Source organism: Cryptomeria japonica, chromosome 7 (assembly GCF_030272615.1).
Source record: "Cryptomeria japonica chromosome 7, Sugi_1.0, whole genome shotgun sequence".
Taxonomy (NCBI): Eukaryota; Viridiplantae; Streptophyta; class Pinopsida; order Cupressales; family Cupressaceae; genus Cryptomeria; species Cryptomeria japonica.
The window spans coordinates 394465965-394488550 of record NC_081411.1 but is presented as its reverse complement, the minus strand read 5'-3'; the positions used below and the strand labels follow the sequence as shown (position 1 = coordinate 394488550).

Below are 22586 nucleotides of genomic sequence, written 5' to 3'. Positions count from 1 at the left end.
ACCTAAAAAGGAGGTCGGATGACCCCAAACGAAGCCTCTAAAGTTGCAAAAACTGGGATTACTCAGGGACAGTCACCAAAAACTGCATTTTCTGAAAAATCCGTTCATCAAAATCAAAAAATTCTTTCACCACTGCGGAGAGCACAAAATTCTAGCCCATTTCAAAAAAAATTGCACCCAAAAAGGAGCAAAAATGAGCAAGTTATGGCCATTTGAAGTTGAACTGCAAAATCAAAAATGCAAATGAGAGGGGGTCCAAAAATTTTCAAACCCTGCTGATGTGGCGCTGACGTCAGCAATTCACTGGGTTAAATTTGACGGCCGTATGACCGTCGCCAAAACTTCGCCTCTCTGGCTGACTGGGCGTCTGTACCGTACGGACGGCTTACGTGGCAAAGCTGACTGATCTTCCGTACTGTACGGAAATGATGAATGTACAGGGCTGATGTGGCAGTCCATATTGCTGACTGTGTGTACGGTCGAGCTGCATGGCACTGTACGAAATGCCGACGTGTCAAGTTTAACCCGCGGGCCAATGGCCGCCTGCCACGTGGCGGACGCGGGTTCCTTCGGTCTTTGTCCGCGTGGCGGGAGGCGGCGGGAGGCGCGAGGAAGCCTGCGGTGCGGTCAAGCGGCGCGGAGAGGCGGCGTAGCGGGCGCCGCTGGAGGAGCCGAGTCTAGGAGGTGCACGAACGGTGGCGCAGGTGCTGGAGTCGGCGGCGGTGGCTCCTGCACGGACGGGCGGAGCCGGAGGTCGTGGGGCGCCTTTTTTTTTTTTTTTTAGGAAAATATATATAAAATTCGAAAATCCGTACGAATAAGCAAAATTGGGGAAAAAAAATTTTCCTCACCAAAATAGGCCAACTTTATAACCAAAATTCATGGAAATGGCCTTCCGGACGCAATGTTGAGGTCGGATCTGGTCTAGGACGCCTCCAAATGATGATGCTCCTCAGATCTGCCTCTTAACGTCACAATAATGCCTCTTCAAGACGAATCAATGAGACTCCAATAGCTCTGATACCATGTTGGATTTTGCCAAGATCAAGAGGTCAATGAAATGTACAAGATAGAGACATAATATGGGACAAGAATAAACTGTATTCTCATCAATAGAAAATGATCAACAATCAACTGGATTATCGTTGTTACATACAATGTAGATGAGCCTGCTTATATAGGCAAGGCTAGGGATATGTATGAGCACACAAATATGACATGTGGCTCAATAAGAAACAAGGGTAGGTAGGAAATAGGTGTGGGTAGGTAGGAGAAATAATATAATATTCCACATGAGGTGGATCACCCACCGAAGGTGGAATTATCACTCCACAATAAGTGGATATGATAGTGTAATAACAAGATCAACACCATAAGAGGTGGAATTTCTCCTACACACACTATCCCAATGTGGCACAAACACCCAAGTGTCTCATATCCAAACTACTATAAAATGCATTATCCTAAGTAAACTTAAGTAAGTGTAATAATATCCATGATGAATAATTATTTACACCAACAGTTTGCCTATTGAGTTCTACAAAGATGCTAAAATTTGGATAGGCATGGACCTACTACAAGTATATGAGGAAGCATTGATTAGGGGATCATTGGGAACTGATATCAATAAAGGGGTGACTAAACTACTCCCCAAAGATGGGGACAAGTCTCTCATCAAAAATTGGAGGCCCATTACACTGTTAAATGAGTCATGTAAAATCCTAGCAAAGATTATTGTGCTTAGATTGGTGGATATCTTACCCAACTTTGTGAGTAATACTCAGACTGGTTTCATCAAGGGCAGATACATACTTGAGAATCTCATCACCAGTTGGGAAGCAATGAATTAGGCCAAATCTACCAACCAAAAAGTAGCTATGTTTTTTATTGATTTTGAGAAGGCATATGATTGGATAGAATGGAGTTTCTTACTCATGATGTTGGAAGCATTTGGTTTCCCAAAGGAGTTTTGCTAGATGGATCAAATTTTGTTTAATGATGCTTCTGCGTAGTTGAGGTCAATGGATCCCGTACTCAGCCTCTTAAGTTAGAAAAGGTCCATCAGGCAAGGGTGCCCTCTAGCTCCTGCCCTATTTGTTATAGCATTTGATGCTATTTTATTTCCTTAGAGAATCTACTCTTGCCCCAAAGGTCAAGGGCATCTCCTTGCCTAACAAAGAGGACCTAACCAATATTCAGTTCGCTGATGACACAACACTATTCTTAGAACTTGAAGAGGCAAACATGGATTCCTTGATGCTGAAACTTAACCTCTTCTATGATGCCTCAGGGGCCAAGATATCTTCTGCCAAATCCACCTTGCTTGGGTGGGATGATGCCCCCCCGTATGGCTCAGTAGTTACAACTATCAATGGGGGGGTCCCTTTAAACAAGTTGGGTACCTGGGCATTCCTTTAGCCGTTAACGCATGTGTGAAAGAGACGTGGATGTGGATCAAGGGGAAAATTGAGAATGAGTTGGCGAAATGGAACAGGTAGTACCTGTCTATGGCTGGCAGAATGCAGGTGTGCTAGAAGATTCTCTCTCTTGTAATCTCTACCATGCTTTTGTTTGAATGTTCAACAATTACCAAATCAATGATATTCAGAAAGTTATCAGGAATTTTCTTTGGTTTGATGGTAGAGGCAATAAGAAGTGGCATTCGGTCAAATGGAAATGGTGTTGCCTAAGTAAGAAGATGGGTGGCTTGGGTCTGAAGGATCTTAAGATGCAAGGGATTGCATTAGCCGCCAAATGGATCTTTCATGCATTGGAGGGTAATGAGCCATGGAAGGTCCTTATTAGAAATAATATAAGGCTTGCTATTCCTAAACAGGCCAAGACCTAGAAGTTGCTTCCCTTAAGTGACCTCATTGTTGGTACTTTCCCTATCTCCCCAACCGGCTTTAATGTCTTCAAGGTAATATGGAAGGACTGGGAGTCTATTAGAAGCCTGATTTCTCATAACAGAATCTTCAATAATGATAATACTTTATGTGGTGAGAGGTCCATCTGGTGGAACTTAACCCATAAAGGTAGGCCCCTTGCCCTTATTCAAGGGTGTTCTGCTAAAAGTTGGAATATTAATGGCATCTCTTGTGTTAATGATATTATTATTAATGGCCAACTAATTTCTTGGAATGTTCTCAATCAGAAATATCTCCTGCCTTCCTCCAACTGGAGAACCTATTCTGTCCTGAGAGAAGCCTGTATCAAACTACAACTGGCCAAGCAGTGTTCAATGGTGGACGATAGATTCAAATCGTTCACATGGATGGATGGTTCTCTGCTGATGAACACCAAAGCAAAAGCGATTTATGACACTCTATGCTGCAATATTGATTTGATTACTCATATTAACGCTATGGAATTTGAACTGCAGTAATGATAACTGGCATAAAGTTTTTACCTTCCTATGGGGCAATAATATCACACTAAAAAAGAAAAGATTAAATGGTTGTTTAATCTTCATAGGTTACCTATAAAAAATAAACAACAGGCTAATTATGTTTGTAGTATTTGCAAAGTTACCGAATTTACTATGCATATCTTTTTTGACTGTGTTGTAGCTAAGGAAATCTGGAACATCTTTGGGATCAACTTTTTTGATAAATTCTCTTATTATGATGTTGTTTTCTGTTTCAATTATGGCATTTAAAAGGATAGTAATCTGTTTTGGTCTCTTTTAGCATGTGAGATACTTTGGGTTATCTGGTCCATTAGGAATGAGGATAATTTCCAGGGTAAGGATAGGTTGCTTACGGAGTCTTTAAGAAGACTCATTGTTTACAATGTTGAAATTCAGGTCACCATTGTTATGAGGCTTGCAAAGAAGAAGTTTGAGAGATTCATTAAGGATGGCACAACCAAAATATATCTCTTAAAGTTGTCTCATAGGTACAAATGCTCCAAATTTAAGATAGAGAGATCTCCATTTGTTAATGCTTTGGAGTTCCCAATGAATGAGATTAATGAAGGTAAGCGAGTGGAAAGACAGTATTAGGCTCAACAGTTAGCTACAGTTGGAGTGGTGAACTAGAACAGGAGCATCATCTGGATGGAAGGTCCCTTAGGGTGAACAACATGGATTGAAGACTAAACCGTGTTTACTGTCTATGAGTCAGTGTCTTAGTTATATGATGTTTATGTTTATGTCAGTTTTTTTGTATAGGAACCAAATGGATGTATAGGTGCAAAATTTATTTTGTATATGGTCCTCAATGTAAGGGCACAACTTTCATATGTGAATGACTCTTTTTGTACATGCGTCGATGTATAGGGCCCCTTTTGTGTTTGGGTTGCTGTCTATGGTTTATTGTACAAAGGCATAGGACTTATTAGTATGTTAGACTATTAGTTTGTCGAATTACATATAAATTGTCTCCTTGACATGGAGTACTTAATACTGTTATGATAAATGTGATACTGTAACCGTTCTCTCCTTATATTTAATATAAAAAAAAAGTTATTAATAATGGATGTTAAATAATTTTTAAAATTAATAAAATATTGATATTTACTTTATAATTTAAAATTATATTAGATATAATAAAATTAATATTAAATTGTTTATAATTTTATTATGATATTATATATTAGCTTCACTAATATTCTATGTTGCAAGGTTCACCGAGTTTAGGGCTTGGTATTGGTTCGGTTCGGGTTCGGGTCCTAGTCCAGTTCACCTTTGGGTTTGGCTAGGGTTCGTTCGTAGGCAAGCCAGTTTGTCCTGGGGGAACCTAGGGTAAATAGGTTCATCCTGGGCGAATAGGTTCGTCCAGAGCGAACTTGGACGTTTCGGCGCCCAAATTTATGTTTTTTTGTTGTTGCAAATTTAATAAAATTTACAGTAACGAGGGTTTCTTGTTTGAAGAGATATGTGTTTCAGACTTGCAAATTTGTGTGATTGTTTTGCAAGTTATCATGCAGGTTTTAGACTTAAAATTATTAAGAACAACAAACAATTGATAGATTTATTCAAATTTTTTTACGTCTGAAGCAAGATAAAATAGAGCAGCAAACAATTGAGTTCTGATCTCACTTGTTAATCCTTATACAATGTATTGGAGCAGTGCTCAATCACAACAGCATAATACCCATGCATTAGTTCATTCTGATTTACAATCCTTGGCTTATGAACAGCAACAAAAATATTTAGTTTCTTGAGCTCACTTATGATTTACACACTTAAGCAGTTGGACCCACTGAATACAAAATTCCCTGAACTTGTATCAGACCTGACGATCTGAGATATACACAATACTTTTAATAGAATAGCTGATCTCCACACAGATTTAGAGTCCCAATCTTCTCCTAAAATAAACATAAGCTAAATTGCAATTTGCTCTTTACCCCCATGCCACTTTCATGATCATCAGTAGTCTGATATGATTTGTATACATTCAATAGAATCAATACTTCTTCTGCTGTAACTTGTAACTCACAGACAAGATCTAACAAGTTTATGGTGATTTTGTTTTTTATATGATGCTGTGACATTCTTATATATATATTTCATAATATTTTTAATATACAATATGTACATTGGCAATTCGGGTTCTTGAACCCGAACTGGCAACTTAGCTAATATTGTATAAGGCTTATATTTATTGTATATTAAAAATATAATAAAATATGTACATTGGCTCTAATATTCTTGTATTTTGATAATATTTATGATTTTTTATATTTTTTTGCCTGATCCACAGACCAAATTGTTTGCCCTCTGGGCGAACAGTTTAATGCATGCAGACAAAATACATAACAAAGAACAGTAATGCCATAGATTTCAGATAAACACAGTCATAATATATTAAGTTGCACAATGTATATCAATTGCTAGCCAACATAAAAGATACCATTCCATTCATAATTGTAATAATGGCAAGTTACATCACATGGTATATAAAGGCATCGAGGGGGTCCGAGGGACAACCGTTGCACCTGTAACTACCTACTCTCGGTTACATCACTAAACAAAGTACTTCCTAATTACTTAATTACTTTTTATTCTCGTACATACAATATGCCGCCAACATCATCCCCCCCAAAAAAACAAGGTCGTCTCTTGACGACTGAGAACAAAAACGGGAGGATCAAAAGAAAAAGAATCAAGACTGAGAATGGGGTTGAGGAAGCCTCTCTGGCGAGGATGGTGCCGATGCTCGTGGTGTGGCTGCCAGGCGTCCCTGTAACTCGTAGACCTGCTCAGTCCTCAACTTCAAGTCCCGCTCTGCAACCATCTGTCGCTCCATAGTCGTCTTCACCATCATCGCGGCTTCCAAGACTTCCTTATCCTTTTTCTCCACCATCTCCAAGGCACTAGCGAGACGGTTCTCCAACATAGCCTTGTCCTCCTGGGCTTCCTCCAACCGTGTCCCTAAGGCATCCTTTGCCGACCTCTCCTCGGCCAACTCTGCTTCCAAGGTAGTTCTCTCTGTGACCCACGAGGCCTTCTCCCAAGCCAACTGCTCCCTGTGCGACTCCTCCATCTGCTGGAGTCGAGCAGCCAACTCCACCCTGGCTGACACAACCTCCTGTCGCTGGGTCTGCGTACCCTGAGCAATATACTGTGTCCTCCTCAGCTCATAGTCTGTCTCACAGAAGACCTTCTCTATCCTCTGCAATAGTGACTGTGTACTAGTCTCGTCAATCTGCTCCCGAAGGCCCCAATCTTGCAGCATCTGCAAGGTCTCCGTAGTAGGCCACCCCCTTGACTCAAAACACTTGGCAAAGTGTGCCGTGCATGTGTCCCTCATAAACCCAAGCAGCTGCTCCAACTGTTTGTCTGTCTGGGCATCTCCTTGGGACCGTGCCGAGGCTACAATCCTCCGGGCTCTGACAACCATGTCCGCAATAAACTACTCCAAATCCTTGTCACCCTCCACTCTTGGAGATGCGGGGACACCGTGCTCCTTGGTATCCTAGTGAGGACTTTGCAGTGACTCATCATGAGGGGGGCTCTATATCTAAACCTGCTCCTGCTTGGGACTCAACACCAACTCACGAATGGGTGAATGGTCTCCCTGCACTAGTTGCGAGTTCTTTGGTGAGTTATCTTTGACCAAGTCTACAATATCGTGAGGGCTCGACAACTCACGTCGTGGGGAGAGGACAACTGCTCCAACTGGTGCCATCGGGGCCATCTTATACCGACTCAGCCAGGCACTCATATCCGCTTGAGAAGGGGTACCACTCCCTCCGGGATGCTTCAATGGTACTGTAGCCTCACTACCAACCGTCTCCCCACTGGTCCTTGCCTGTACTGCTGTTGTGGGACTCCTGCCTCCTACCGCTACCGTTTGAGGCTCTGGTGCTCCTGGTAGGGCTACCAATGCCGTGGCCATGTGTCTGGGGATCATAATCACTAGTGTTCGGGCCTACCCAAACCCAGGAACAGGCACTGCCAATATTGTTGGTCGAGGTGGTAGAGTCCGAGGGGCTACCGTGGCACCTGATAATGTCGTTTGTTGGGGTAACTCACTCTAGGGCGGTGTGGTTGCCGCTGCTGGCACAAATGCGGGAGGTGGAGATGTGGTTGTCTGCGCAACTGCGGGAGATGTCACCATGGTCTCCTCCTCCACCTGATGTCCGCCTCTACCTACCATCCTGAAACTACCCTCTGTGGCCTGTGACATATCTACGAAGTCCTTTTCACTCGCTTCCTCACTCTGGTCACTAGGCTCGGACTCCGACTCCGGCTCAGACTTGGACACCACCACCCTTTGCTTCCATTTCTTGCCTGATTGTGGATCTCCACTCGGTGCCAAGGTATCTAAATGAAGCCAATAGAATATAGGTGGCTGTCCAGGGTGTACACGGTTGTGTGGTGCCAAGTGTTGTGTCTCTGGCGATATCTAAAGACGCACTACATCCAAGAAGAGTCCAATGGCATGGTACGACATATAGAAAGTTTCGTGTTGCAAGGTCATAAATTCCTCCATCCTATCAGCAAGCACAGATGCCCAGTCATATACCATGCCATTGCGGATGCCCTTCATTAGTACAACTTGCGCCATGGCAATGTCCGAAGCCTTACTGGCTCCCATCAAGCGGCTCTTCAACACATCCAGGAGGCACTGCCATTCTCCCTCTTGTAAAAAGGACTTCTTTAGGCCTCTTCCCTTGCTTGCGTGCTGGAGGCTATCGAGCTCGACCTGTGTGAGGTCATCCCTGCACATCAACTTCAAGAGTGTATCCTTGAAATCTGGGGATATCTTCTGGCCCTTATCTACTTTCTTCCCTTGCGTTCCTGGGATACCAAAAACCCTTGTGAACTCTGTGGAAGCGAAAGAGATCGTAACCTGGTGGTGCTCATAGTCAAACACTGACTGCCGCATGTGGCTGTCTATGCACGAATCATAACCCTTAGCATGACCTCAAAATCTTTGATGCAAAATATGGGCATTTGGATGGCCCAATGTACCCGTGCATGTCGCAACTGTGCCTTCATGGGATCATCATGCGGGGTTTCGTTCCACCATTTTCTACAATCTGCTCCACTCAAACCCTCGAAAGTAATGGTGTCTATGGTCACATCATTTTTCGCTGCCATCTGATTTTGTACTTTGGGTCTCACCTTTTTGCCCTTGCCTTTGCTACTGTCAGCCATGCCGCCCCTTACTTTCACACCTGAAGGCAGAATCCGAATAGCTTTCTTGTTGGCAGAGGGTGACGACACTGTAGCAGGTAACTACTGCAACTGTCTTTTCCAATTCTTTCCTTCGCTGGGGTCCATTAATTGATTTCGCTTTTGTCTCTTGTGCCTTTAAATATAAAAAAAATAGGGTTAGGGAAACAATTTCAGCATGTGGTTACCCCCTCAATATGTGGCTTTCTCCGAATGCTACCCCATGATTTGCCGATTTTATCTTGCTTTCGTCGTCGTACCGTGACCCTTCGCCGTACTCCGTGCGCCTATGGTTCGTACTGCACTATACATTAATTCTTTCCCCCTCCGTTGTGTGGTGTACGGTGAGTGTATGCCGAGCGAGAATTTCCGTGAGGATATGCCGTACGGTATTTTTTCTCGTGCGATGAATATATGCTGTGCGGTGATTCCTTTCTCCACCATACATCCGACAATACTGTATGACAACTCTTTATTCTTCTCCGTCGTATAGTAAGTATATATCGTACGGTGATTATTTTCTTCAATTTTGTCCACCGTACGGTAAGTATATACCATGAGCCCTTTTTTTTTTCCTTTATCCGCCGTACGGTACGATTATTTTTTTTCTTTCTTCACTTTTCGCAATACGGTAAGCATGTACCGTATGGTGATTCGTTTTTTCATTTTTTTTTTTAAATAAATTTTTTTTGTTTTTTGTTTTTCTATTCAAATAATTTTCAATTTTTACCTAAGTAGAGCGACGAGAAGATTTTGGGCCGGTCCTTTGCCTGCGCTCATGATTTTAGTTTCGACCCATTAACGCCGTCCGGAACCTCCTGCCCATCCAGTGTCCACAACTTGATTGACCCATTCTCAGCCACTTCTCGAACTTTATACGGCCCTAACCACCTTACCTTGAATTTGCTGGGTTTAATCTCATTGCGCCCATTGTATTTCAACACGAGTTGTCCCAAGGTGAGCCTCATCCGCTCTAAGTGTTTATCATGCCACATCTTCCTGTGTTGTTGGGCTGCCTCGGTGGCCCACTGAGCCATCATCCTTTTCTCGTCCAATTTGTTCAAGACATATAACCTCTCTCTTAGGCTCTCCATATCCTCGAGTCTGTTCTCAATGGCGATGCAAAGGCTTGGCACCATGAACTCTGCTGGTACAACAACTTCTTGCCCGTACATGAGTTGAAATGGCGTCTGGCCTGTAGTCATTTTGTAGGTGGTGCGGTAGGCCCACAAAACAGAGGGTAACTTTTCCTCCCAGTCTTCTCCCTCGACACCGCACGACTTATAGATCACTCCGACTAGAATCTTGTTGGTAGCCTCGGCTTGGCCATTGGCTCGTGGGTAATAAGGGCTGGACAACGAGTGAACAATTTTGAACTCAGTCGTGAGCAATTTGATGATGCGGTTCACAAAGTGTCCACCTTTGTCACGGGTCAACTGGATGGGGATGCCGTATCGCGTGATTATCTGTTCATAAATGAATTTTGTGGTACTAACAGCCGAGTTGTCAGGCAGGGCCCGTGCTTCTACCCATTTGGTTAAATACTCCATGGCTACCACAATGTAGTGGCACGACTGGCCTTGAGTGGCCCAATAAAATCCAGCCCCCAGCGCTCGAATAACTCTTGACCATGCGAGGGGTTGAGTGGCATGAAATCCCTCTTCAGCGGCTTTCCGACTCTTTGACACGTGTCACAATCCACTACCCATTCTCTGGCGTCATTATACAGTGTGGGCCACCATAGACCTGCAAGTAGCACCTTTCGTGCGGTAGTGTCGGGTCCCATATGGCCTCCCGCGGGGCCCTCATGTGTCTCTCTCAGAACACTAGGCAACTCTTCCTCCATCACACACCTCTTCCTCCATAACACACATACGCAACACCTGGTCGAGCCCCATTTTGTACAACATTCCACTAATTAACTAGAATGTATGACTTCTTAACACGAGTTTCCTCCGTTCTCCAGGTGGCATACCTTGCGGGAACACGAAGGTGGAGAGATATTCCCCAATAGCAGCATACCATGATGGTAGTACTGCGATCCAGAATAGATGAGAATCTGGAAATTCATCATTAACCCCCTCTGGCGGCTCCCCCGACCTTATCCTTGATAGTTGGTCAGCTATCACATGGCTTTTTTTGGGTCGTACAATGATGGTGAATGTAAACTTTTGCAATAGGAGCAACCATCTGCTGATCCTTCCTTGAATAATTGGTTTATTGACTAGATACATAAGTGCCTAGTGGTCCACATACAATGTGAATAGTGTTGCCAGAAGTTAATGTCTGAATTTCTGCACGACATATACCATTCCTAGGGCCTCTCGCTCCATTGTGCTGTAATTCTTTTCAACCTTAGACAATAATCTACTCGCAAAATAGATTGGATGGTCTAGTCCATGGTCACCCACCTGAGCTAATGTGGCATCAATTGCGAAATTGGAGGCATCCACATGGACATGAAACTCCTTGTCCCGATTGGGGTATGCAAGGATAGGGGCCGCCACCAGCCTGGTCTTCAACTCCTCAAAAGCTTCGCCTTTCGGGATCCCCCATATGTACGGTTCACCCTTTCGAGTTAGTTTATCCAAGGGGTAGGATATCTAAGCAAAATTCTTTATAAACCTTCTATAGTAACCAATATGACCCAAGAAAGATTTTACCCTTGTGACATCTGTGGGTGACTCCATCTCCACGATCACCCGAACCTTATCAGGGTTTGTCTTCAACCCCGCTTTACAAACAATGTGCTCGAGCAGTTTGCCTTGCGGCACCATAAATCTGCACTTCTTAGGGTTGAGTGCCAATCTTGCCCCCCGACATCTCTCCATGCATTCCCTTAGGGCTATTAGATGTGTGTTCTGCCCACTGTAAATCGACCAATCGTCGAGGAAAGCCTTAAAGTTTCCCACGGACATCTTGTCAAAGATGTGCAGGATGATCCTTTGAAAAGTTGTAGGCGCATTGCATAGACCAAATGTCATCCGGTTATATGAGTACACGCCATCCTCCACCACGAAGGTGGTCTTGAGCTTATCCTCCTCGGTGATCGAGATTTGGTTGTATCCTGAAAACCCGTCCATGAAGGAATACATTTCGTGGCCGGCTACCTCTTCCAATATGCTATTCGTGAAGGGTATGATAGTGATTGCATTCAGGCACCAAAAATCGACACAGATCCAGATTTGATTGGCCTCTTTCTTTAAGGAAATGATAATCAGAGACACCCATTTGCTGGTCTGGACCCAAAAGATGATGCCAGCTTCCAACATCTTCTCTATTACCTCATTGACCCTTGTGGCATAGTTTCTGTTCATCCGATACGGCCTCTTCCACACCGGCTAGGCTCCAGGTACCAGTTGAATGCGATGTACACACATCTCGGGGGGCACTCCTTTCAGATCTTTATATGTCCAGGCGAAAACATCGTTATACTCCAAGAAGATTTTGAAAGCTATTGCCTTTAACACGGGATCCCAATCGTCCCCCACCAATATGTTTTTCGGGTCTTCCTTTTCGAGGTTGGTCACCTTCAACTTGGACTCCTCATACTTAATAGGTTTGTCTTTCTCAAACTGATGTGCAGAAGCGTCATCCACTCGGGCCTCCCCTTCTCTGTATTCTTCTTACTCTGGTGGGAACACATCTTTCTCATCCGACTCTTCTATCTGGAGCATGTTGCATTGGAACAACTCATAGTCCTCCATCTGCCAATGGAAGAGTCCATTTAATTAGCACATGTCATCTGAGCAACCATTGAGTTCCAACACTCCTTCACTATTTGGTTCCATCGACTCCTTCCCCTCATCCACACCCATCGTCTCTTCCTCTGATTCAGACTCCGAGGAAGACGCTAACTCCTCGCTTACCATTTGTGTGCGTAGATCAATGACATACTTCCGCCCACCTTTCTCCATGGATAAGGTGTTCCTCTTCCAATTGTGATTTACTTTGGTCGTCACCAACCACCCTCTCCCCAAGATGGCGTCATAGCCCTTCTTCTTAAGGGGGATTACCACAAAATCTAGTAAGAAGGGTTGTGTGCCAATGGTCACTTGTTGGGTCATTAGGGTGTCAAGTGGCTTAATACCATGCTGGTCTGCTCCCACCAGATTGAATGTGGGTGGCCATAGTGTCGGCTTTCCCAGCTTCTTCCACGTTTCCTCCGGCAACACGTTTACTCCGAATCCTCCCTCCACGATGGTGTCCGTAAGAATGGCCCCAAGGATACCCATCTCTACCACCACAGGGTGTTGACCACTATTGACAGCCAGCAGCATTGGGTCAGCCGAAGGGCTAACTGGGACTTCTAGTTGGTTTGAAGATGTGTAGGAAAATGTGTGGGGCATCTTTTGCACAGAGCTCAGGATGGCAGTCCTCAGTTGTGGCATTGTTTTGAGAAGGTCTTGCACCTTTATTGGTACCTCCATCTGCAAGACTTGCCGCATAATATTTTTCTCCGCCTCTGTACAGGATGAGGTGCTCACCGCCTCCGTAGTTGCCCGTTGTTCTGTCATCATGCCTCGTTTAATCTCACCCTTTGCCTCCAGTGCTCTTTCTTTTTCTGTATGAGGGTTCGGGTAGGTGGTCTTCTTTGCTTGTGCTCGGGTGAGTGCCAACACCTCCTTTTCCTCACTAGGTTTCTCAATATTTAATAGATTCACTCCAGGCTTGGGGCAATTTGTGTCGTTGTGGTCGCCAGGACCACACCATCTGCACAAGTTCTGAGGGGTTTCAACCTTCTGGCAATCCCACGCAAAATGCCCCCACTAGTTGCAGGCCCGACATTGAATCATTGGCCGTCCTTTAGCATCGTATTGCATCCGGCTTCGATTATTGTTGTTGTTATTGTTGCCTCTTCCTCCCCTTTAGTTACCTCTGTAACAACCGGATGATGTCGTGGTGTTGGCTTGGGGTTGGGATGTGCCTGCAACAGCGGATGGTGACAACTGCTCCTAGGTGAAGAGCACCTGATTCCCTCGTGTCTTCATATTGTAGGGACACTCTTTGGTGGAGTGTCCCAACACTTGGCAAATTTCACAGAAGGCCTTTTTAGGACAGGTGCCTTTTGTATGACCTTCCTCCTTACACTCGGTGCACCACACTTTCTCATTCTTGCTCGTGCTTCCCTTCAAACTTTTAAATTCTTTTATCATGCGGTGCATGTCATTCTGGAGGGCTTGCACCTTCTTGCTGGATCCCTCATCGCTACTACTTCCATCTGAGGATTCCTCATCACCAAAGGACTTGTCTTTCTTCTTACTAGATGTCTTGCCTTCACTTTCCAGGTCCATCGTGTGGTTATAGGCATCTTCATAGGACATGGGTGGTACAATTTTCATTTTCTTTCTAAGGGATGATTTCAGACCCTCCACGAATCACCTTTTCTTTAATCCATCAGCCAGCTGGTTGTCCATCTTTCCCAACAGTTCCTTCAATCGGCGGCTAAATGCTCTAACTGTCTCGTGTTTTCCTTGTTTCGTACTCAGGATTTTTGTGACGATTTCATTATCATCTTGAAGAAGTCGAAACTCTGTCTTGGAGGCTTTTTGTAACTCGTCCCAAGTTCCTACCTTCGTCTTATCTGTATCGGAGTACCAGTCGATGGCTACCCCGCGTAGGGTGGCGGGGAACTGCACCACCCATTCAGCTTTGTCGGCTACTCCATTGGCCGACCAGATCGTCTCACATGTCCGACAATGCCGTATAGGATCTTCCTTCCCATCTCCAGTGAATTTAGGCAATTTCTGCCTATTCGCCATTATGCTCCTTGGCTGTGGCCCAGTCTGCCCTCTAGAACTCGACCCTCCAGAAACTGGTCCTCTAGAAAGTGGTCCGTTGAGATTTGGTACGTTGCATCCCCCCTGGTTACTTTGACTACCAGGGTGTGATGAGCCTGAACCGAACAAATTGCTTCTACTACCGTGCTCTTGTGTCCTCTCGACACCTTTAGTCGCATCAGTATCTCCCACTTCTCTGTTCTCGGTTTCAGTCTCCTCTTCTCTCTTGGTCTCGTCACCTCTAAATGGCGTGTACAGCTCTATCGTACTCCCGTCGCCAATCTCCTCCAACATGAGGGAAAGGTCCCCCAACCGCTTCCTAGTGGTTTGTATTAACACAGAAACTTGGCCCTTGCCACTTGAGCCATCATTGCCATTCCTGCTTCCTTCTTTAGCCGCCTTCAACGTTTGGCTTGTTGCTCCAACCTTAGTGCCCTCGCTGCTGCCTCGTGCCCGGCTTCTTCTTGTCCCTTCGGCACACGGTTTCTGTCCTTATTCAGCATCACGGGCATCAATTCCTTCGTTCCGTGGGATTGAAGGTTCGCCGGCAGCTTTCGTCACGTTCTTCCTCCTCGCGCCGACTCCTCGCGTTGAACTGTTGTAAGCTTTGTTGCCACCGGTTCTCACGGTATGTTTCCTCTCGACGGTTTTGAAGGGCCAGGAAAGCTTGTGCCAATAGGTTGGGCAGGTTATTATCAATTGGTTTACTGCTGAACTTACGCCAAGGGCACTCCACACAACGCTCTTAGGGATGTCTTATCGTGTTGCTTCCCTTTGTACGTGAGTTTCAATGGACGCTTGCAGTATGCACCTAAAGTCTACCGTCAATGCCCTTTCCCCTTCAAACAATTCTTTGGGTTCGTCTTCCTCAGGGCTGCTCCTTCCTTCATTCAATGGTTGGCCCATTATCGTTGTGCCATGTAGTATACTCCCGTCATTCCCAGGTTTAACTCGGCAACGACGCCAAATGTTTGCCCTCTGAACAGTTTAATGCATGCAGACAGAATACATGACAAAGAACAGTAATGCCATAGATTTCAGATAAACACAGTCATAATATATTAAGTCACACAATGTATATCAAATGCTAGCCAACAGAAAAGATACCATTCCATTCATGATCGTAATAATGGCAAGTTACATCACATGGTATATAAAGGCACCGAGGGGGTGCGAGGGACAACCGTTGCACCCGTAAGTTGTAACTACCTACCCTCGGTTACATCACTAAACAAAGTACTTCCTAATTACTTAATTACTTTTTATTCCCATACATACAATATGCCGCCAACACAAATCTGTGAACTTAAATGAGGATCTGAACTAGAACCAGAAACTTTGCTTTAAAATTAATTTTTTTTAATTTAAAGATTTTGATATTTTGATTTTTCAAAGTTGCTTTTTCATTTTTTTAATTATTTTTTTCTAAATTAAATTATATGTTTAAATATTTTGTTATTTTGCCATCGCAAATTACCTATTTCTAACTTTGTATGAAAATGGTGTAATGATACCGATCTTGGTCTCCTGTACTAGTATTGGTCCCATCTCCTGGTAACTGTGCTTTTATCTCTAGCTTCTGGCAGAAATAGAGAATTTTTATCTCAGCATTCTCCATACCACAATTGACATTTTCTGAGAAACAAATTCGAAGCATCTTTGGTAATTTGGACTGACTTTGATATTTTGCAAAACTTTGTTCACAGTACTCTGAATGTCTGCAAAAATCAAAGCATAAACCCTAATCCTGGCAGTGGTTATTTAGCGAGCTTTTGAATGTGAATAGATGGCAGTACTTGGTGCTGGTCTGTAATGTTGAGAATTGTAATTTGCGTTGATGACTTTCCCTAAATTCTAGCTATGGGCCTAAGATCATCTACTTCATAAAATGAAGCTCAACACACAACAAATATAGTTGCATGACTGAGAGAACAAAAGGTCATCTCGGTTCCATGCAACTCAATCCACTCTAACAAGAACAGTTTTAGATGACTTATTTCATTTTTAATAAAAATGTTCAACAGAATAACTATTTGGTAATTACATGCTTGCTAGTAACTACTACACTTATTTCTGTTCTCCTATCAGCGATTACTTGTAAGTTCCTGTCAAAAAGTTCATACGGTGCCATGTAGGAGAGTGGTGCAAATACATTGTCATGATCCATTTATTATGACATGGCAAAAGGCAGCTGTGGGGAGGATTTCTGATTCTTAGCCACTAGTCGATCAAGGGTTCTTGCAAACTGGGAGCTGTCTATCATTCAATGATTAAGCTTTTGGAAGCTTGTGAGAGCATTTTCAGAAACCTGGAAGCACATAGTTTATGGATTGTGAGAAGAATGCATATTTTCAGGCTTTCTCCATGAATTGCAAATCAGGATTGGTTGATATATTAAGGATATTAAGCTCTCATGTCTCCTGACTTGTGACCTTACTTTTTTCTTTTGAAGCTATGTAACACCCCAGTCCCAATATGTTGGAGTTTGATGCCAAACTTATAACTTTTGATCTGTGATTAGTATTACGGTAGCAATTTGCCTAAAAGAATATAAAATTACATGCTTGCTAGTTCCACATTTTTAAAATATAACAAAACAAACTGACTTGAAAGATGGTTATGTATATTATTTTCTATGAAATGTTATTTTCTAGCATCTGAATTGAATAGAACTTAAGTTCATAAAGCACGTTGGTTGCAGAAATCGACTTTAAGTTCACTGAAATGCCAGTGGGTGGAGCTGCAATAGATGCAGCAGGAGATCCCTTACCAAATGAAACTTTGCTTGCCTGCAAAGAATCAGATGCAGTGTTGCTTGCAGCTATTGGCGGGTTTGTAACATTTCAGTATCCCCCTAATTAATAGCTTTTCACTTGTGTTTTGGTTTCATATAAACTACCGCATTGTTGTGTCATTTACTTCTTTCTGAGCTTGGGTGTGAACATATACTTTTTGCAGGTATAAGTGGGATAATAATGAACCTCACTTAAGGCCAGAGCGCGGATTGCTTGGACTTCGTGCTGGTCTTGGTGTATTTGCAAATCTGCGGCCAGCTACTGTTTTGCCTCAAGTATGGAAAATTAGGTCCTTGCTTTGCATCCATGGGATGCTTGTCTCCATCTAGTTTTTCCAAAACCTAATCAATTACATTTTCAATTGGCATATAATGTTTTGGTTGACTCGGTTCTTTTCTTTCCTTTTTGAATGAGAAAGTTCAAGATAGTTATGTTGAAAGTTATAGTTTCTGTTTTTGGTTTAGAATCCATGTATATAGATGGGTTTTTACTTCTCAAATACAAAAAACTAGATGGTTAAGAGTGGTTCTGATCCATAAATCTGATTTTCCTCTTTGTCATTTTGTTTTATGTAAAAGATTGGTTATGATTTTCCAAAACCATAATCTTCTTCATTCTGTATTATCAACTTTACATAGGGAGAATCTCCCTCTACAATGCTTATTCTGAAAAGTTGCATTTACATCTGGCATCATGCAAAGTCAATCTTGTCCCCAGTTTGTGTTTAATGAGAGATTTTAGTTTCATTATTTCTACATTTTGAGTCGTCATTAAGACCCTAGTAGAACCATTCCAACACTGATTCCTAAACTTTTCTACCATTATAGTTGTAGATCCAACAAAATATGAACTATGAGTTTTCACCAAAGTTTCAAGGCTCGCCTAGACTAGGTGAGTCTTGGGGGCTCAAACTCAAACTTGATCAAGTTTGGGTGAGACCTAGTTTGTCTCGCAGACTCCCTAGACTCGCCGAGTCTGAGCAAGTCCTGTCTCTTGGACTCGGCTAGACTCAAAATTGTTATTTTAAATCTCAAAATTTAAATGCATTCTTGGTTTATGACATGCCCCTAGAATATACACGAAAAATAAAATGTAACTCACCATCTTTTTCTTCAAGTCAGTCTCATTCTCTTCTTGAAAATATATACATGAAATATAACATTAAAGTATAAGAAAGGAAAAAGATTCTTATAATTTAAGTTATATTTCATGTATATATTGGCAGGATGTTTGAGAGTGGCTTCAAATCTCTAGGAGTTATAATGCAAATTCTAGGTTTTATCTTATAAATTTTCAAACTCAATCAAATTTCGGTAATCAATAGGCTCCTATCAGCATTCTCTTACTCTCTATATCTCACTCACTTTATCTGCCCTTATCTCTAGACCTATCTCTCTCCCTTTCTCTATCTACTCTATCTACCTCTCTCTATCCAACTCTTTCCTCTCTCCCCCAAGTCTAGGCCTCTCTCTCTCTCTCTCTCTCTCTCTCCCTTAGACCCCTGTTAGGGGTGCTACCCTCAACCTTGTTGTCACCAAACCCCCATCAAACTATAAGCAAGTGATAGGCAAGTGATGAATCATGATCATAAAAATCTACATAATACATATCTCTTGTTGCAAATCTCTGCATATTCGTAGTTAAAAAAATATTATGGCTGCTATATCATCCAGGACCTACCTTAGATGCCTTCGTAGGAGGGATGCAGGCTCCTCTAAGAAATAGACTTCTAGTTCTAGTTATTGTTTTGATATTTGTTTGGAACATTTGATGTCATGGATTTCATATTCCATGAGTTTTGTATACATTTGACAATAGTTATAATTTTATATATCTAAGTGTGCTATTTCCTTAAACTACAATTTGCGTTTATACTTATGTGATCGATGTATACTTGTGTATGTGATCAAATTAGCTTCTATTTGATGATGTTATTGTGTATTTAAGGTTTATTTAATAAAGGGTGCATGAAAACAGTTTTAAATCCTTAAAATCTCTAAATTTCTTGGGTTTTTCACTTGCCGAGTCTGCACTGAGTTTTTACCCTCGCCGAGTCCGATTCTCGTTTCTATGGTTTCCAAATTTCTTTCACATGTATTATTAGACTATTAATCATACATCTTTTGTTCTTAATTTTTGTCAATGAGGCATATTTCTAGATCATTGTCTTACATTAATTGCTAACGGGTAAAGTGATTCTCTCATTGTATGTCAGATGTCACTTTTTTGATAATTTAGCTTATTCCTCTTTATTTCATGACATACAAAAGCTTCTGTTTGTAACATAAGAGATGGCCTGTCATATGTACCTCTTGAATGCAAGAGTCTTCTGATAAGATAGGATTTTCAATCAAATTTGATAAGTTTTCATACTCTTGGAACTACTATGCATGGTGTCATACAGCAGTTACAAAATTGAGTAAATTATCTTTATCTCCATTATACTTCTCAATGCATAAAAATTTGGCTGTGAGAGTAAAGTAATATGTCCATCTTTATTTGCAGATATCTTATAATAATATAATGTAGCTAGATCCTGACTTCTCCAACACCTCCTTTTTAATCAGTTTTATTAGTTTGTATTAGGGTTACAGGAACTCTCTGGGTACTTGGCAAGTCCTCTGAGTCCAAACCTGAGCAGGCCCAAGTGAGGTTTGCCAAATCTGTGCTAAGAGACTTTGATATTGTTGGTCTTTATAGATATCGTAACTAGATATCATTTGTGGGAATCAACTATGCCTATAGTGTAGAGTCTGTGCTGAGATCAAGTCTGGTAAAAATTGGTTTGTGTTGAAGTGAAATTGATCAAGGGAGGGAGTTAATATAAGTCTCATTTACCTCAGCTTTTTCCAATAGGAATTCATTGGATTTTTTGTTAAAAAATGTTATTTGACTTTATTATTGTTCATCATCTAAGTTCTTTATATACAAAGATTTTCATTATATATATGCATAAGATCTCCACTATAATTTTGCAACATTGAAAACTAATTTGTCTTCACAAAGATAGCTAAATGTTTGTGCATTTAGGGTACATCCAATTTTTTTTCTTACCACTAGGTTTCTTTATTTAGTCAACTATGGCTTGCATCAATTTGAAATAGCTTAGAAGATGCAAAGGAAGCTCTCAATTTATGCCGAGACATTATTTCAGATAACAACCTCCTTTTTGTAAGATATTTCTATTCTATTTCACTTAAATATTTTTATTTTCCTTGAATGTCGTCTATTCTGCAAAAGTAGGCATGAAGTTTAAGTTTTCCATGGTCTGGTCTGATGCAGTCTTGTTTTCTATTTCCATTCATGTATTGGATATGCTGTGATTTTTCTTCTGAAATTTCTTAATCTTAGTACTTAGTCTCAATGCTCGCTTTTGCTTCCGAAAGGAATACATTTCCAGCTATAGGGGCCCACATAGCTAGATATCAGGGTCACAAGTAGAAGCAAACAAAAATTCTTGTTACAGTGATATCATTTATCATTTTTATCTATTATCTTGTTTGAAGAGTTTCCATAGCACAAAATCCTTGGTTTATGGAGTTAGTTTAAGCATTGATTGTTGTGACTTAATTGTTCCATATGCTTTACTTCCATTGTCTTGATACTTTTCCTGTTAGGTGTGAATTTGTTAGTGCCATTGTACCGCAGCCTCAGATGCTTTTCTTTGTATTTTTTGTTTGCAAGTTGACAAAGATGCCTGTATTAATTTTCTTTCTTTCCATTTTGGAATCAAAGGTCAAATGATGCAGACTTGACAGTGACTGTTTTAAAAAGGGGTTTCTGTTTAATGTGATAGTCTGTTGATTTTCTGGGTTACCTTGCAAAATAGATTGATTGGTGTCATTTAGGAAAACTGCTGACTATTTGCAGGGAAACAATTTTTTTTGATGCCAGTAGTTTTTTCTCTTTTAAAAAATAAACAAAATTTTGGTAGGATGCTGCATGTCACTTGATTGCTCCACCTCAGCTATTCTTATGTGAGATTAAAAGAATGATGATATCTTTTATTGCTTTCTCAATATGATTTGGCAGTGCTTCAGTATTGGTCTTGCTGATATATGCAAATTGCATGTTGGCGATTGAATATTTCTTCTCTATATTGTGGCAGTTAGCAGATTCTTCTACTTTGAAGCGAGATGTTGCTGAAGGTGTTGATATAATGGTGGTTAGAGAACTTACCGGAGGTGATGATTTTGGCCTACCCTTGTTCTGTTGTTTTATTAATCACCTTGATTGCATGTGTATTATTAGAAAGGGAGAAAGAAAGTCTATGCTTTTTTTATTTTTCTTTGAATGCCCATTTATTATTAATAATATAATATATGATTGATGTATGATACTATTCAGGTATTTACTTTGGGGAACCTAAAGGCTTTGGCATAAATGAGAAAGGTGAACGCATTGGCTTCAATACAGAGGTCTATTCCACTTCTGAGGTCAGTGGATATTATTTAAGACATTACATTCTCCTGTTTCACATTGAGGCATTTGACTGGTAGCAACTTTTCCACTTTCTTTTTACGTGGTTGGTGCCTTATCACTCTGGTGTTAAAATTCAGAAACTTATCAATTTCTAAAAAAAATCAGCTATCAAAGATCTGTATGAAAATGAAGAGATTCTGTTATTAGCTTGGCATGTTGAGATCCCCATTTCTGGGGCACAATGCTGAAACAGTTAGAAAGCACTATTTGAAGTGCTACTTTATTGCTGGCAGCATTTCATGCTTGCTAGAGCTGTTTTTAGCTGACTATAAGTTCCCTTTGCCAATGTCCAGAGAAGGTTTGATTGCGATTCTGTGATGAACAAGACCTTTGCTGCCTACATACAATATATTTGATAGGGCCTTCATATCATAGTGTGTGCTTCTATTTACATAGGTATCTTATGTTTACATAGCTCTAATGAGATGTATTTAAACATTTTTACTTGTAATACTAGGTATTACTATCCTCTAGCTATGGAACTATATAGATACTAGTGGTGGCATCTTGTTATAACAATAACTAGAAGAGAATGTTACCTACACTCTAGTTAACAAGCTGTAAAATAGATTTGTCTTCTATCCATCTTCAGTTCAGGCGGTTTCCTCTTCGGTAGCTACCAAAAAAACATTTTAACAACTATTTGACTTCTTGTACAACAAGGATAACCTCTTTGAATTCTTGCTTTGGAGCACAACTCCTCTTGGAACACTGCTGTTAGGGACAGCACGATTGATTTTGCACAAAAAGTTTGTCAACAAAGTGGTCACCTTACTCAACAGATCAGTTGTGTTGGATGGCTCAGCAGCTACCTCACACAACAGATTTGTCTTGTGTAGTGTTGATGTGTTTTTTATGACAGCGCCTATAACAGAATAAAGTTACCAACGGTCACTTCAC

General features: G+C 41.5%; 1 protein-coding gene across 4 annotated transcripts in view; it reads left to right on the top strand.

Moving 5' to 3' along the window:
- LOC131041791 (3-isopropylmalate dehydrogenase 2, chloroplastic) overlaps positions 1-22586 on the top strand; it is a 105397-nt gene that overhangs the window by 51829 nt on the left and 30982 nt on the right. For all 4 annotated transcript variants that reach the window (XM_057975005.2, XM_057975025.2, XM_057975013.2 and 1 more), the window contains exons 3-6: positions 17111-17240; positions 17368-17479; positions 21313-21388; positions 21552-21640. In XM_057975005.2, coding sequence (XP_057830988.1) covers positions 17111-17240; positions 17368-17479; positions 21313-21388; positions 21552-21640 — 407 coding nt within the window. The remainder of the gene's footprint in view (positions 1-17110; positions 17241-17367; positions 17480-21312; positions 21389-21551; positions 21641-22586) is intronic.